The sequence below is a fragment of the Xiphias gladius genome, chromosome 16, assembly GCF_016859285.1.
Source record: "Xiphias gladius isolate SHS-SW01 ecotype Sanya breed wild chromosome 16, ASM1685928v1, whole genome shotgun sequence".
NCBI classification, from domain to species: domain Eukaryota; kingdom Metazoa; phylum Chordata; class Actinopteri; order Istiophoriformes; family Xiphiidae; genus Xiphias; species Xiphias gladius.
The window spans coordinates 5,671,284-5,687,201 of record NC_053415.1 but is presented as its reverse complement, the minus strand read 5'-3'; the positions used below and the strand labels follow the sequence as shown (position 1 = coordinate 5,687,201).

Sequence of the window (15,918 nt, the reverse complement as noted above, 5' to 3'; positions counted from 1 at the left end):
TTAATTTACCAACCACAAACAGCTATCAAGAGACCAGATACCACTTTAATACCTACAGTTACCCAACCTCAAGAGCCTAATTCTCATTCAGCAACTAGCCAGACTATGGCAACCAGCCAAATCAGTCAAATCTTAGATGCTACACAAACATCAGTAAGTGAGCCTAGCCAGGCAACCTTATTTAGCCAGACCGCAGCTGAAAGTCACACCGAAGTAGCTAAACCAGCACTGGTCATAGAATCCCCACAATGCTTGTTGCTAGATACTGCTCTTCCTTTCTGCTCCTCCATGGTTGGGGAAAGATTTGTTGTGCCCAATTACCTCAACCAGAGCAGTGTGGGGGAAGTCCAGGCACTCCTGAACAACTGGGCATGGCTGTTGGGATCACATTGCCACCATAGTTTGGAGTGGTTTTTCTGTCTTCTCTTGGTACCAAAGTGTGACTCTCTGGGTCAACTGCCGGTGTTGCCTTGCCGGAGTTTCTGCGAAGTCTTGCGGGACAGTTGCTGGATGGTCCTGGATAAGGGACACCTACCTGTGGAGTGCCACACTCTACCAGACGAGGAGGATGATGGATATCAGTGCTTGTCAGTTAGTAACCAGAAAGGTAATCAGTGGTTCAAATAAATCCTAGTTTTGGGATTTATTTTGAACCACTTTTCAAAATCCCCACTCCCCAGTTTGTCTGGTGTCCCCCAATACCCACATCCCATCCAATATGTATCCCTGTTGGAACTGAGTTGGTGAGATTAACAGTGTTTTGGTTCCTATACACAGCATATTTATTTAAAAGAAAAGTAAGCATGCTTCAAGTTTGTTAATCTTGTTGCCAAAAGGAAGTTCTGGCTACAGCATAACAAGTATGGTGCCAGTACGCTTTGCAGTGTGTCACCTTTTGCATGTATGTGTTTCCCTGGTCCTTTGGATTGCATGTGACTTGCTCCTTGAAGGTCATTATAAAACACACACACACACACACACACACACGCACACACACACACTACTTGGTTTTGTGTGTTTTGTATATCCTATCTTGCAATGCAGTCATAGCATCAACAGATATACAGTCCATAGTGTAAAAAAGTGCCAAGCAAACTTCAAGCATGACATCCTACAATAATAAAATGTGAATGAAAAGAACCTCTGTCTTCCAGTTTAACTATAGACTTTCTAAATGCAGACTGCCGTAACATAGGAAAACACAACCATGTAAAAAGCATTTTTTGTGTCCAATGCTGTTTATCACATATTTATTTAAAATGAATAATGTATTAATTTATTTATTTTATTTTTATGGTTGGTTATGGTTGTTGTTTTTTATGTTTTTCCTTTTTCTTTTTTTGTAATACCAAGGAAACTGTAGCTGTGTTTGCTTTTTCTCTTAGCCTTAATACATCTGAAATTGCAAGACAGAAGCCCTTCCTCTTTGAACAATTTGTGCATAAGACACAGAGGATACTTTGGCTTATAGAATTGCATGTCCCTTTTGACAGTGATGGGCTTGCAGGCAGATTGATGTGCATTTGCCTGTCCACAAATGGACGGATTAGGTTGTCATGCATGGGATTCAGTCATGTTTGCATCAATGGTTTTTAAGTGGGATGTCAGTTTGTACAACTGTGCTAAGCTAAATATTTCTGACAGTTGGAAGGTAACTGTATTCAGGTAACACATTTTAACAGGTGAGAATCTAAGGTAAAAGGTATGAATAACCATTCAAGGAATGTGTTTCTTTCCAACCTGGAGTTATGTGCATAATCTAGATTGTTGCAGTTTAATTCAGTGAAGCATCTGATGAACTCTTTGATCTCATGTGCTTTAATTACTGTGTCAAAAATGCATTTGGATTCAATAAATATGGCACGTCAAATAGCAGAGTACTTAATTTGTTGTTTGAAACAGCAGCAGTAAAAAATAATAGTTATGTAGTAATTTATGGTTTATGGATGTATGATATAATTTTAAACATTAACAGGACCAGTGTGCATTTCATTATCCCCTCTAGGATTTAAACTAACAACTACAATCCTTGATGGAGAAAATGACTCAGATGTCTATTGCTAGTGAGGGGTAATTCATGTGAGAACATCCTGTATTATCAGACCTGTATCAAGCAAGCCAGATCCCCTTTACTGGTCTACTGTCCTGCCCTCCACTCTCACCTCATATCACTGAGAGTTCAAGACTGTGTCTTTTTACAGCTTGCTATCTTTCTGACAGCTTGCTCCATTGACAGACATGAGTGGACTTGAGTTTCTGGCTCCAGGACTAAGTGACATGTAGATTTGTATTTGTTTGAATTGCTTAAACATTTTCTAAGTGTTGGTGTGCAAGGTGATGGTGTGGTGTAGGGTTCATGACACAAAAGCCTAGTGTTAACTTTTCTGGTCTGTATTGCATAGCCTGTTTGGGAAAGCTAAGAAAAGATCAAGATATAGTGTATGTAGAGGCTAGACCCAGCAGTCCATACACTGCAAATATACCTTAGGCAAAGTATGATCTTGTTGCCATCTTTACACACCTAGGGCAGCTTTTATAGGTTCTGCAGAAGCTGGTTCACAACCAAGGCATTTGCGTTGGGTATCACCTGTAAGAGTAGCCTGAAGGTATAACAGGAATGCTTTCAGTAACTCTAAATCATTCTTGGATAGACAGAAAGGTACTGCGGTCAAGACCATCTTGTATCACTCATTCAAACACAGCAATCTTTAAAACTTACAATTGACACTGCTCATTAGATTGATGTTCAAGAGACTTGATGTAACAAATTACTTTGCCACTGAGTTACTACTGTCCCCTTGAGGTCTCTTTGCCCTCAAATCCTGAGGATAATTGATAAACTTTAGAGTCAGTTAGACGTTGCCTATATCATTATAACGCCACATGGTTTCTATTCCACAAAGTGTCTCATGCTTATGCCAGTGTCTCAGAGCAGCAGCCTGTGATCATACTGGTAAATTTGTAAAAGTGGCTAACCGGCTGGTGGGTTTTCAGCTGAATGACGTCACGCATAAATGGCCAAGATAATGTGTCTCAAAGCTCTGTAAGTGTTTGCAGTGAAGCCAAAAGTGCTTTATTTCCCTGTTTATTAGCATAGTAACTTTATCTTGTTCTCTACGGCGTCTACACACTTACAAGAGCTTTGACCTCTCAGATTCACTGATCAGAACCTGTGCTATGCAGTGCCTGGGAAGGTATCTTTTCATTATCTGCAGCTCTGTTGGCTTGGATGTGTGGGAGGAAGGCATTCATAAGCTCTTTTTGCTCTGGGCCTTAATACCAGCCCACTCCTACATCATTTAACTATGACCTGTCATGAAAGAATGTCTCACGATGTACTTACATCTTTTTGAGGTGGTATTTTGGATGGATTAAAGACAGGACCATCGACATGGGGCAAGAAACACAAAGGAAAAGTTTATACACAAAAATATTTGAGTGTGGCCTGTAGATGTGTGTATGCTGGAGATTACTGTGGGAAGATTGCAGAGATATCAGTGTGTGCATGGAAACTTTAAGAAATCTGTCAAATGTGATCCTTTTACTACGGGGGGCTACCCCTGTGGAAAGACAGGATTGTTCGGGCACAATGGGCCTTTTAATGATGTTTTTCCATGGTTACCAGTCTCCTGCTTGAAAGATGAGCAGTCATTCATATCAGGGTCTAAAAGGTCAGCTGCAGTTTATTTTGGTTAGTTCTTGATGGTAAAACTATATCCTGTATGAGAAACTCCGTTACTCTCTGTCAGTTTAGGCTGTAAAATTGAAATTAAATTAAATCCTATCCCTGGTCACTTCTGTGGTGTTTCAATAAAATTAATAGAATGTTTTCCTAGTAAGATATACACTTCTCTTTTGGTGGTATCTCAATGTCTGTGTACATGTAATCTGTGTTTTGTGGCTTGTAAACCCTTTTGGTGGTCTGACACTGATTTGTAGCACCATGGTTCCATTGAGCCAAGATTGATACTGTATCTCATGACAGGAAGGCCCAAAGCTGGCTCCAGCTCTTATGCGTGCTGCTTGCCAGGAAATCATTTTGACTTGGCTCTGAGGAGGGTTCCAATTATGGGCACGGTGTTGTCCGACTTTCTTTGCTGCCAGAGACTCATTGCCCCCTCTGGTTTGTGTTGCAATAGTGCAAAAACCTAACCTGATGAGGTAGTGTTGCTAAATGCAGTACAAAAACACAGGGATGTTTTAAGATGGTAATGGCCCACTTGTGACAGTTTTTAGGAGTCTCTGAAAGAGGGTAGTGCTATCTCAGCATTTTGGATGATTTGGATGTGAACCTATTTAGAAGTATTTTGACTGTACCTCTGTGAAAATAAAGTACTATTTTCTTCCAGAGTTCCAAAAAGACATGTTTAAGAAGCCAGTGGAATGTGGGAAGGGGTTTGTCACTCCAAAGTTCTTAATTTACAGGTAGAAAACATGAACAGTATCATATTACTCTTTCCCCAAAGAGTAAAGTGCACAGCTTGTGGTAGACCCATCTTCCTTTTTGTGGTTTGAGAAGTACAGCTCAGTCTTCAGTGTGAGCCAACATAAAATCTCCTTCCTGGACTGTGATGTGGTTTGGGGTTTGATATCAGAAATTTGATATCTTTTTTCAGAGCATTTTGCTTAATCGGGTTAAAGATACTGCAAATTTTGCTCAGCGGTTCACAGAATAAAGTTTGCATGAAGACAGAACCACTTATTCATGGTGTTGATATACCTTGGTGTTCCTTTTTTTCCTTCAGCATAGTGATAAATTAGATGAGACACCTTGTAGTGGAACCTGCTTTTGGCTATGCAGCTAGTTGGAGAAAGATTTCCACATGTATATGCCACTTTGGATTCAATGTTGCTATAGTTTATGTTGTATGTAAATTCCATCTGGTAATCATGGTACCACGAAGACTGCATGTGTGTATGCTTACATTCTCTTAAGCAACAAAATAGGCTTTTAAAGGTAAATTAATTTGTCATATCAAACCAAATCTTATACAGTATTTTAATTCCCCAGAAAAAAAACCATTTACATTAACAATTGATTTGACATTACAAGAATTACAAATTACTCCCTTCAACCCCGTAAACCAGCCAGAAATACATTTAAACCACAAGATCAAACAGGGATTAAACAAGCAGAAAGCAAACACAACCATTTTATCATGTGGCCAAATTAAATTTGCTTCGCTTTTAAATCAATTGACAAGCACTACAGACATTGTTTATGCTGCAAATGCATTAGCTCGGTAGACATTTTTTTGCAATCATGGGACAGTAATTTTCACATCTCCAGAGGTGAACTTTGAACCCTCCAAACAGACGGTCAGACCATTGACCAGCCCTTTTCAGAGTGAGGGAAGAGACCATTGTCCTTGTTAGCAGGCCTTAAGGGATGTCTTAAATGGTGATGGAACATAGTCACTGAAACCATATAGTTTTCTCAGACTGTCCAGATGTTCAACTGTTTTCCCATGGATTATACAGGATCCTATACTTCCCAAAGCTGTATATACAGTTTCACAATGTATATACAGTTGTATCAGCAGGGTATCACAAACTCTGGTACCCCATCCATTCCAGGATGGATGGATGGTTAGGAAACGAAAAAGATCTGCATTCCTTGTCAGTAAGTGGTCTTCTTGACAAGACAAACTAGCACTATAAACCCAGCAACGCTCCATTCATCAACAGTTTTTTTTTTTTTTTTAATGCTCAATTGGCCCTGAAGCTGTCATTTGATAACAAAAGGTATTTGGAAAACATAAATTGTGATTGCACTTAAAATGTTAATAGTGAACCCCTTTGTATATCCACCAATTTTTGATCTCTGAGAAGGAATTCACTGGCTGACAATGAGGGCTCTTTGGACAGTCTTCAGCAAAAGCATTCCTTTGGAGACTAAAGCAGGTCACACCTCCTTATCTGCTTTACATCTGCTAATGAAATATTCTTTATTCACAGTCCCAAGCTTCCTTTTTTTCTGTATTGGCAACTGGCACAATTACATTAGGATCCTTTTTTTTTTTTTTTAGATTTGTAGAAAATTGTGATACTTTTTGCATTTAGTGTTTAATCATAGTATTTCTTTTTGTTGCTTTTTTTTTTTTTGTAAATTCTGAACATAGTCCAAAAGAATGCACATCTGGTCAGCGTGAGTGATGACCAATGAGGGGGATCTTTCACTAATGAGGGCTTTGGAAAGCTCGTGCACACACATTCCAAAAGGATGTCTGCTGGTCATTTGGCAAATGCATTAGAAAATCAGATGTTTGAAAAAGAGATGGTGATATTGTGGAGAGAGGAGAGTTAGGCTGAAGTCTCAGTTTCAGCACTTTATAAGAATGCTGCATGCTGAGGGACAACCGGGCTCTATTTGAGAGATGTGCCTCACATTCCAACTTATTACAGACCTTGAAGTGCACACAAATCAAATAATTTTTATGACTAACCGCTAACTTATGCTCAAATTGCATGTTTCCCACAAATAAAACAAGGACGTGAACAGCAGCAAAGAGGGGGATTTTTAAGCACAATGAATGTGATTCAGAAAAAAATAAATTGCGTTAATTTTTTTCTTGGAGAAAGAGTTACCATACATGCTTAATTATGAAGTGTTTCTGCTTTAAAGATAGCTCACTTGTCATCTTGTGGACCCGTAGCAGGGGGATTTACAAATTAAAATGGTGTGCTTTCCCACATGACGGATTTCAGCACTGAATTGCTACAAAGTTTTGCATTTTTTATAGGAGGGAGCCAGGTTCAGACGTGTGAGCACAGACCCACTGAAGAGACCCTCAAGGTTTCTCATTCTGACTTTATCAGAGTAAACATCTGGTCGGCCTGGTGCAAATGACAGTTTATTGTTAACTGCCATCCATGCAACCATCAAGGACCCAAAGTCTACCAGTGGCTCTGAACCTGGGACTCTCCTTGTCTGTTTGCATCTGTCATTTCATGGTTAACATTTTTCAAATTTAGGTGGAAAATGTCTGTTGCTAAGGTCATGTTTGTCTTAGTTTTTTAAAATTCACAAAGGATTATCATGTTTTTATTCAGTGACATGTATTGTATGTTTTTTGACAGATATCCTCTTTGAATGTGGCCCTTAGCTTGCTAAAATCTGATATATTGGATATTTTATTGGAATTCCCACCAAGATCCTATTTTGAAATTGGACTGAGGAGTATCATTTTTACAGTCAGTTCATGTGGACCATCTAGCGAGAATTGCTTTTTCACATTTGTATCACTTATCTAAATGGGCTGTTCCAGATTTTTTATTTTTTTTTAACTTGTCTTCATACTATAGTTTACTTTATATTTTCTGGTGACATGTGTATCATGAAATAAGTACTGTACTACTGCAAAATGTGCAGTCTGTATTTTTAAATGTCCGTCCGACTGGCACAGAGGGGAACTGTATCATTAATACTGGAAAGTATTTTTATTGCTATCCTGTTACAGCTTGACTGGTTTCTCTGTTAGCTCAGATTCAAATGAAAGCATATTTAGTCCTCAGACAGCATGCATAATATTCAGACCGATGTTCATGGATGTACAGCAGAAAGCAGGACCTTGGGTTCAGCTGAACACCTTGAGTGTTTAAGCTCTCAACAAAGCCAACTGCTGACCCCACTGATCTCCAGCAGTCAGGGCAGTGGGGAGGCTTTGAACTGAGCAACAGTGCTTGCACATTAGTCACCAGGTGGTAAGCCAAAGCATTTCTTCAAAGCACCAAAAAACTAAATCAAGTGTTCTCCCAAAACAGAGATTTTTGTGAAGTCTCAAGTTTGTCGCTATAGTAAGACAAAAACTGTGTCTACCACGCATGTGAATGAATACACATTACTCTTTGTGTTACATGCATTTCCTAAACGCCTCCAATAATTATGCGCTGACCTTGCCACAGTCACCCAGGGTGATGGAAGAGAGAGCACGGATATGCAGGAGGCCCAGCTGTTGGTCCCTGTGTGCCTCGGAGCAGTGACATATCGCAAATGTCACACAAGTCAGACGAGTTTTTTTTTTTTTTTAGTTTCTTCAGGAATGTGATGCATAGATATCCATCTTTAGCCCATTCTGCATGCATTGGACTGATAAGGCTTCAAAATATGAGAACATTTTTAAATATGTAATTTTTCTGTCTGTTCATGTTATTTTCTGCCATAGAGATTTACAGAGAACGCATCCAGAGGCTTTAACTCTGCATGTTTTCATCTTGAGTTTGGCTCTTCTGGCACATATATTGTGAGAGCTAAATCAATCAACTCTCAAGTCTTGGACTGTATCTCCTGGACTGTGCCTTAAGATCTCCTTTCAGTTTAGGAAGTAGGAGTTTGGCATTAGCGGGTTTTGTCTTTGGAATACAGGCCTTACAATGTCTGCAAAAGTGATCTGCTTTTCTTGGTCACATATGACCCTTCCTTTGCCTTTTTTGGGAATGTCAGCCCTTTCCATTTTGTGGTCTAGAAGTTCTAAAGATGTTTTTTTTGTTTGTTTGTGATCCCCTGAGCAGAGTTGCTTTGCCAGTCCTTCTCAAAAAAGCTTACAATTTGGTTGGAGGAAGTTGTGGTTCATATCCATTTAGACTTTGTAAAATGCGTTGATGTTCTTTACATTACTTCAGAAAGCGAAAAAATTATTGACCAATTATAGTGTTGATCTTTTTTTGTTATAGTACAACAAAGACTCAAAATACTACCATCCTACGCAAGTGACAGCAGCTGTTCCTGCATCGATCCGACATTCACTTTAAGTCAACCACCAAAAGCCTGCTAGAGCCTGGTCTAACATTATACCCTGACATGCTGCCCTCCCTCCTAACCTACAGTTTATTTAATGCATATTGTGGCCTGACATCTTTTTTCTCTCCCCGTCTAGAAGACAGTGGAGTCTCCCTGCTGCAACTGATTGGGGATCCTCCGGCCAATGAGATTACCCAGGTCTATGGGCCCGACAACAGCCCCGGATATGTCTTTGGCCCCGATGCCAACACGGGCCAGCTGGCACGGGCCCACCTGCCGAGCCCCTTCTACCGAGACTTTGCCCTCATCTTCAACCTGAAGCCCACCTCTGACAGGGGTGGAGTTATCTTCTCTGTCACAGATGCCTCACAGCAGATCATGTATGTGGGTGTTAAACTGTCAGCTGTCCAGGGTGGCAATCAGAACGTCATCCTGTACTACACAGAACCTGACTCACAGCAGTCATATGAAGCGGCAAGGTTCCTCGTGCCCTCCATGAGGGATACCTGGACCCGTTTCGCTATCGCTGTGAGGGATGACAGGGTGATGTTCTACCTCAACTGTGACACAGACCCTCAGGTGATGCGCATCGAGAGGTCCCCGGATGAAATGGAGCTGGAAGCCGGTGCTGGGGTCTTTGTCGGGCAGGCTGGAGGGGCTGACCCTGAGAAGTTCCTGGTGCGTACACGGGCTTGTCTGTTTTGAGGGAAAGAATAATGAGGAAATTCATTATTTAAGGGATATATAATGTAGAAAGTTATACCTTATTTATTTTAAAAGCTTCCATGGTAGATAAAAAAATATGTGCATGATGCTTTGGCTCTGAATAACTATGACATTGACTGCAATGCGACTGGTGCTCCTGCTGCGAGAATCTTTAGAGAAGTGCAGTGTAGTTCTTTGATTATACATAGTTAGGCATGTGAAACATCTTGGCTGAATAACCCTCATATGATATAATTGCCCAAATTGGCCCACTCCAAAAGCATAACATAAATATCTACACCACGTCACCAGCCTCCTTAGAGTTGTCTGCAAATAATTGGAAAACCTCACAGTTGGGATGTAATTAACTGCAGTCATTTGCCTGCTGTAAATCTCAGCAACTGACTGCAACACATGTTGACCTTAGCTGTTAAGGCTTACAGTAGCTGGCTACCTGCACAGACAAAACATGCAAGGAAAAAAGTGCTATCATAGATACAACATCGACAGTAGGTACAAAATAAAAAATAAATAAAAGCAAAGGAGAAAAACCGTAATTCTCTGTGTACACCTTGAACAATTTAGGTATTGTACAAGTGTACAATTTAGGTATTTACTGAGTGTTTTATGTGCTTTTAATGCACTTAGAATCTGGGGAAAAGAGACTTTTTGGACTCTTTAGAAAAAGTTTGACAATTATAATCCCCAATATAAAAGATGGCTCATAATTGCTTTTGAAGTCACACTTGAAAATACATCCCAGGTCCCTTTGGAGTGAGGAGCTATGTTTAATTCATGCAAATCTTCTTTGTTTAGTCTAGAAAATAAGATATTATTAAGAGGCTTTAGCTATGTGACATAGATGCCTTTCAATAACTTTCAATAAATGAATTTAAATGTGAATATAATGGCCATATTTTAGTGGACATTATGACCTTGGTGTCCTTCTCATTTGGAGTTAAACTTTAACACGATGGTGATCCTTTAACTTGCATTTTACGATATTCAGCAATTCTAAATATGGGATCTTGCTGGTTACATGGACATAAATGACCTTGTTCTGATAATAATACCAAACTGAAACTATGAAGGCAGAAAGCCATAAAGAGCCAAAAAAAAAAGGGTGGATTCCTTGATAAAAAATATCCTTGAATAATGATGACTGTATTGTTTAATAATAAAGAAATATATAAATAAAGAGATATTTACACTAGTAAATTTGTCCAAATTCCAAATGAGTGCTTCCCATCTGAAGTTTTTGGTGTTTGCCCAGCTGAAAACTTAATCTCTTGCCTCCTCTCTCAGTTGTAACATTTTAATCTTTTTTACTGCTGTGTTTCAAGTACACTGCTCACTTTGTTGTGAACCACTGTTCAAGCTTTTCTTTTTTTGTTTCACAAGCCCAGCTAAGGCATTTCCTTGTGGTTGGATATTTTGTCAGAAAGCTGTTTTATAAAGTGCGTCTTTGAAAAAGGAATCTAACCCCGTTCTTCTTTAAGTACATGTTGACCATGTGCTATTTGTTGAGCTTACCATGGCCCTAGGCTCTCTGGGTCTTGTTAATTTAATTTAACTAAACAAATTAAGACTTGGCAAGATTCTTTGGCATATAAATATTGACATTATATATTTCTTAAATGGACATTCCATTCTGAAATATGATTTGTTTAGCTGTCCCTTATTATCATCAGCTTATTATCCATCCCTGGCAAAAACATGCTGCAGTGACGGTTTAGCCTTGTTGTGAATAGGATCTACAATTTATTGCAAAGATCTGAAAGAAGTTTGTTAGAAAAAGACCATAACCACCATAAGAGAAACCACTTCTATATACAGAGCTAATGGGCCTTTGATAGGCAGGAAGATAGCATTCATGAAATCCCTGAGCATCCTGTGTGGGAACATGTATCAGATCGTGTGTGTGGGGCAGAGATAGTGGCACTTCACAGACAAAGGCTAAAACTGGAGACATCAAGAGCAACTCTGATTTTGTTGGAATGGGGAATTCCCTGAATAGTATTGCCGAATCCTCAGCAGGAATTCCAGAGATGAACACCCATATTTATAGGATGAAAATAAGATTCCTCGTGTGCGTGAGAGCGAGTGCTGTTCTGACATTATTACAGTATATAAAACAATAAACATCCAAACATCGTGGCCTTGTTTTCAACAGGGGGTGATCGGTGAGCTGAGGGTGGTGGGAGACCCCCGTGCTGCTGAGAGACACTGTGAAGAGGATGAGGATGACTCAGATATGGTGAGTGACAACTAATCACATTTGGAAGGTAATATACTAGATGTGAAATCCAGCGGTAACTGATCGTTACTTCCAAGGCTGAGGACCATACAGTATCATTAACTAACTACGTTACCTTAGTTTGTGGGGGAAAAAACAACTAGCACTTCATTATGTAGTATTCCCCCACTATGGGGAAGCCGCTCCTGGGTATTATCAGAGTTTAGGCGGACATTAGCATCTCTGCTAGCATCGATGAAAAATGTCACTCCAAAGTCAGCCAAAAGTGTTGCATTTGCCAAATCATGCTAAAGCATTTGTTCTTGTAATGATAAATGTGAAAACAAACTGTTTGAAAAAAAAATATATATATATATATATATATATATATATATAGGCCAATAGGCCACACAGGGTTATGTTAGAACAAAACAACAACCGATATCTTACATTCTTCCCTACCATACTGTTCCTAAGTACTAACACTAACTAGCTCTACACTACAGCACAACTACAATGCTGTTTCCTTTTTTCTTCTACAAAGATCAGCAACTGGAGACAACGATGAATTCTTTTGCTTGGGACAAGTAGCTTTAGCCTCAGTATTCTTTATGTAGCCATCAAGTGCATAGTTAAGTAGTTAGTTTTACAATATTACCATTTGTTGTAAATGGAAAGCTTAACAGGCATAGCAACAGCAACTAACTTAGCAAACAGTCAATTCTGTTCAAATTCATAGTCAAGATGGAATCTTTTAATTGCACTTTCAAAAGCAAAAACAATAGGTAACTGAAAATTGCAACAGGTATTTAATTTAGGGCAGATAAGCCCTAAAATAACATAATGAAATAATGAAGTAATGCTATTTAACTGGACTGTGTTGATTTATTCCAGTATGTTGCATAGCTTATTACCAACAGTAAATCTGTATCAAATAAGAGTCTGAGAGGAGCCTTTTCACCGCTGACCCTGACCACCCACACATAAACACAGGTGCTTCTCTGCAGCCCAGCAGCAGCCTTAACTGTTATTTAGTAAAACATTGCCCTCACAGCTGTTCTGCTCGCTGAGACCACCAATAGCCTTGTCCTTACTGACAAAAGGTTCAAGACTTGACTGCTTGTTGTCATCAAATCTTTAGATGTTGTTTGGTTTAGATGGGGAAGCACATTCCCAGTGGAAATGAAAGGTTTCAGACTTCAGGATGTGCCTTTTATCTAAAATGATAACCTCACACACAGCTGTCTGACAGTATAGAGGACACCTTCAAGATGCTTAGTTACTAAAAAGCCTTGAATCTAATAGGAGTATACTGTTTGAGACCTACTTATGCAAGCATTTAACTTAGTGACATTAGTACACGGACATAGAGACAATTTGGTGAGTTCAGTAGTAAATTAGTCCTTAATTTCACCAGGTAAAAGACTAATTGAGATTAAAATATCTGTTTCAAGAGGGACTTTGCAAAGAAGGTGACATAAAAAACAGATTTACAGCAATAAAGACGACACAGACAACTAAATTAGGCCACTAATACTGTCACACCGAGCGCAAACAGCATTGTGGTTATGTAATTAAGGTATTTGTAGAGGTATTCAATAACAACATTTCCTTAAATGGCTAAATTCTGTGATAGCTGAATTGATTGTTACCAAGAATTCAAGTAAAGAGTTCATGAACTGACACACATGGTGTAAAAACAACACACACATTTAAATGAACGCTTTCAGATATTACAAGTTTGTATACACTGAATTAAACCAAGAGGAAGATCTTGTGGGCTTGAAAGTAAATGTTAAATGTATGGTTGGTCTCCTCAGGCTTCAGGTGAAGGAAGTGGCTATGAGGAACCAAGACCCCCAAAGCCAGACGTGGAGAAACATAGATGGACGGTATGGAACAACTTTTGTTTATTACTGAACTCTTCTACTTGTACTCCTATTAATGAAGGTTTGCCAATATTTACCTGATGTTGCTTTGTTTTTCTTCGTCATATTAGCTTGACTAAATGATGTTTCATTGACAATGGTACTGTTCCTTGTAATTATTTTGCTGCCTTGATACATTATATTGAAACATTAAGGGTTATGGCTGCCATTTTCTTTCTGGAAATTGCTCTGGAACTAAATGAGTTTGATGTTAAACTATAAATCAAGAGTGAGAGAGTAAGAAGGAGAATGAACGAATGGAATGACGAATGCTGTTGTTCAAACAGCTGATCAAACCAGACCTGTGTATATCAAGCCAACAAAAATAATTAGCAGCAGACCATGCTTATGCAAACTGAGTCATCCTAGTGTCAGATATACCACTAATGGCTCAAGTTAGTGGGTATAAGTGAGTGAACACTGGTCCCTCTAGGGTGAGTAGAAACTCCTGAGTTGATGTCTGGAAATTGAGCTGCCTCTGTCTTACACATTTGGAAACAAAGACTTTTTACATAAAGAGTTGCCTCTACAATGTGCCTGCTGAGAGTTCAATCATTTTAAATTTAAATGATATTTTATTTGCTAACAGCAGTCCACATAGAAAGTAAAGCCAGCAAGAAGAGTTCTGAGCTTTCAATGTTAGTTTCAGTAAAGTAATTCAGAATAAACTGCACATGCTTAAACTGCAGGGGGATTTACCTGGTGTCGGGTGAGTCGGGTGTGCTCTGGGTAGATGTAGCTGGAGACTTATCAACGGGATGAAGGCCTAAACCAGCAGATACCGCAAGAGGGAAGACAAGATAGTAGTTGTACCAAATTCCGCAGTCAGGAATAGTTACAACAGCCTATAGTGCTGCTGGGTCCTAGCTGTGCCGTCGGCACATTGTAGCAGCCTCAGTCATTGTGTTTGTGGTACTGCGTCCATGTTGTCATTGCTTCTCATTGGAGCTCCCAGGGTGAAATAAGCATACATTAGACTGGCACCTGCTCTAATCAGCTCATTATAGTAGCCTCTTAACCACCAAGCACTTGTTCATTTGCACTGTTCACTTCGCTCACACTGTCATGCCTACGCTTTTGTTCTTCTTGCAATCATGCAAGTTCTCTAGGTCACGGCATCGCTTTGTATCTTTCTGTGTCTTCCTTCATCTCTTCTTTTGTCACTGCCTCTATCTCCCCCCTTTGTCCTTCAGTCTTCCTCCGTCTGCTTTCTGTCTCTCTCACGCTCACACACACAATCGGATTCCACACACACCTACTCACATCTTCCCACCCTAAAACAGTGTAGCACATAGTCTAGCGCACGCTCCACCTGGCACCACCACCTCTGTGCGTGCATGCACTCCCACTCACAATTATAGTGGAGCGATAGAAAAACCAGATGTCAATTTGGACTCGACCTGATCCAAGTCAGAGGCCCCCTTCACCCCATGGCTTCGTTATTCTGACTGGTCTCTCGATCGGTTGTGTACAGGAACTGACAGAGGTGGAAAGAAAGTTAGAGAAGGAGACGGGGAGGGCAGGGTCAGGTACCTCAAGTCGGAAGTCTCTTCATCGCTACTGCCCTACTTACTCTGCCTTGATGCTCTGCAAGTTTTACAAGGGGCTTTTCCGTCTGTTCAAGAGGCATTTATAGAGCATCATGTAGTATGCAATGTGATGTCGAAGACAACAGCTGGCATCTAATGCCTACCTGCTGATGTTTTTCCATCCGATGTCTGCTCACAGAAAGTATAACCTACACTCTGCACAGTTGTCCAGCCGGTGCAATTAAGGCAAGTCTGGGCAAAGACAAGTTGGAGAGGGAGAGTTGTATAAGTGAAACTTTCCATTTTGTCATCCCGGAATTCATGGTGATAGATGGCACGGCTAGTCAGTCATCCTTAACAGTGTCCCTGCTGAAGTGTCGCCTTCAGCGTGAAGCCCAAAGAGGAAATGTTTATAGAGATTAATACTTACGTAATGAGGTTTGTGTCATTGTTTCTGATATGGCCAATTAGTTGTTATTAACAATTGTTTCTCATATCCATAATGTTCCCAAAAGGACTATGAATCACATAAAAGTGTATTTTCTGAGTTTTTTGAAACATGCTTGTGAACACATTTGAGAATTTTGTTTTACAGTTATATTTCCAGATCTCTAAAGAATATATTAAGGTCTCATTTAGAGTTATTGTGTGTTTGCCTCCCATATGACAAATGTCTCAGATCTTTTTGAAATCTGCGGAAGCTATCTAGAGAATAAATATACATTTTAAAATTGATTTACTGAGTGATTATTCGATAAAACAGAATGGATAAAATCTGTT

General features: G+C 39.7%; 1 protein-coding gene across 3 annotated transcripts in view; it reads left to right on the top strand.

Annotated features, from left to right (window-relative positions):
• The window catches only part of col18a1a (collagen type XVIII alpha 1 chain a), a 77,561-nt gene that overhangs the window by 35,632 nt on the left and 26,011 nt on the right, over positions 1–15,918 (top strand). For all 3 annotated transcript variants that reach the window (XM_040149205.1, XM_040149207.1, XM_040149206.1), the window contains 3 exons: positions 8,877–9,418; positions 11,619–11,702; positions 13,502–13,573. In XM_040149205.1, the coding sequence (XP_040005139.1) occupies positions 8,877–9,418; positions 11,619–11,702; positions 13,502–13,573 (698 nt within the window). The remainder of the gene's footprint in view (positions 1–8,876; positions 9,419–11,618; positions 11,703–13,501; positions 13,574–15,918) is intronic.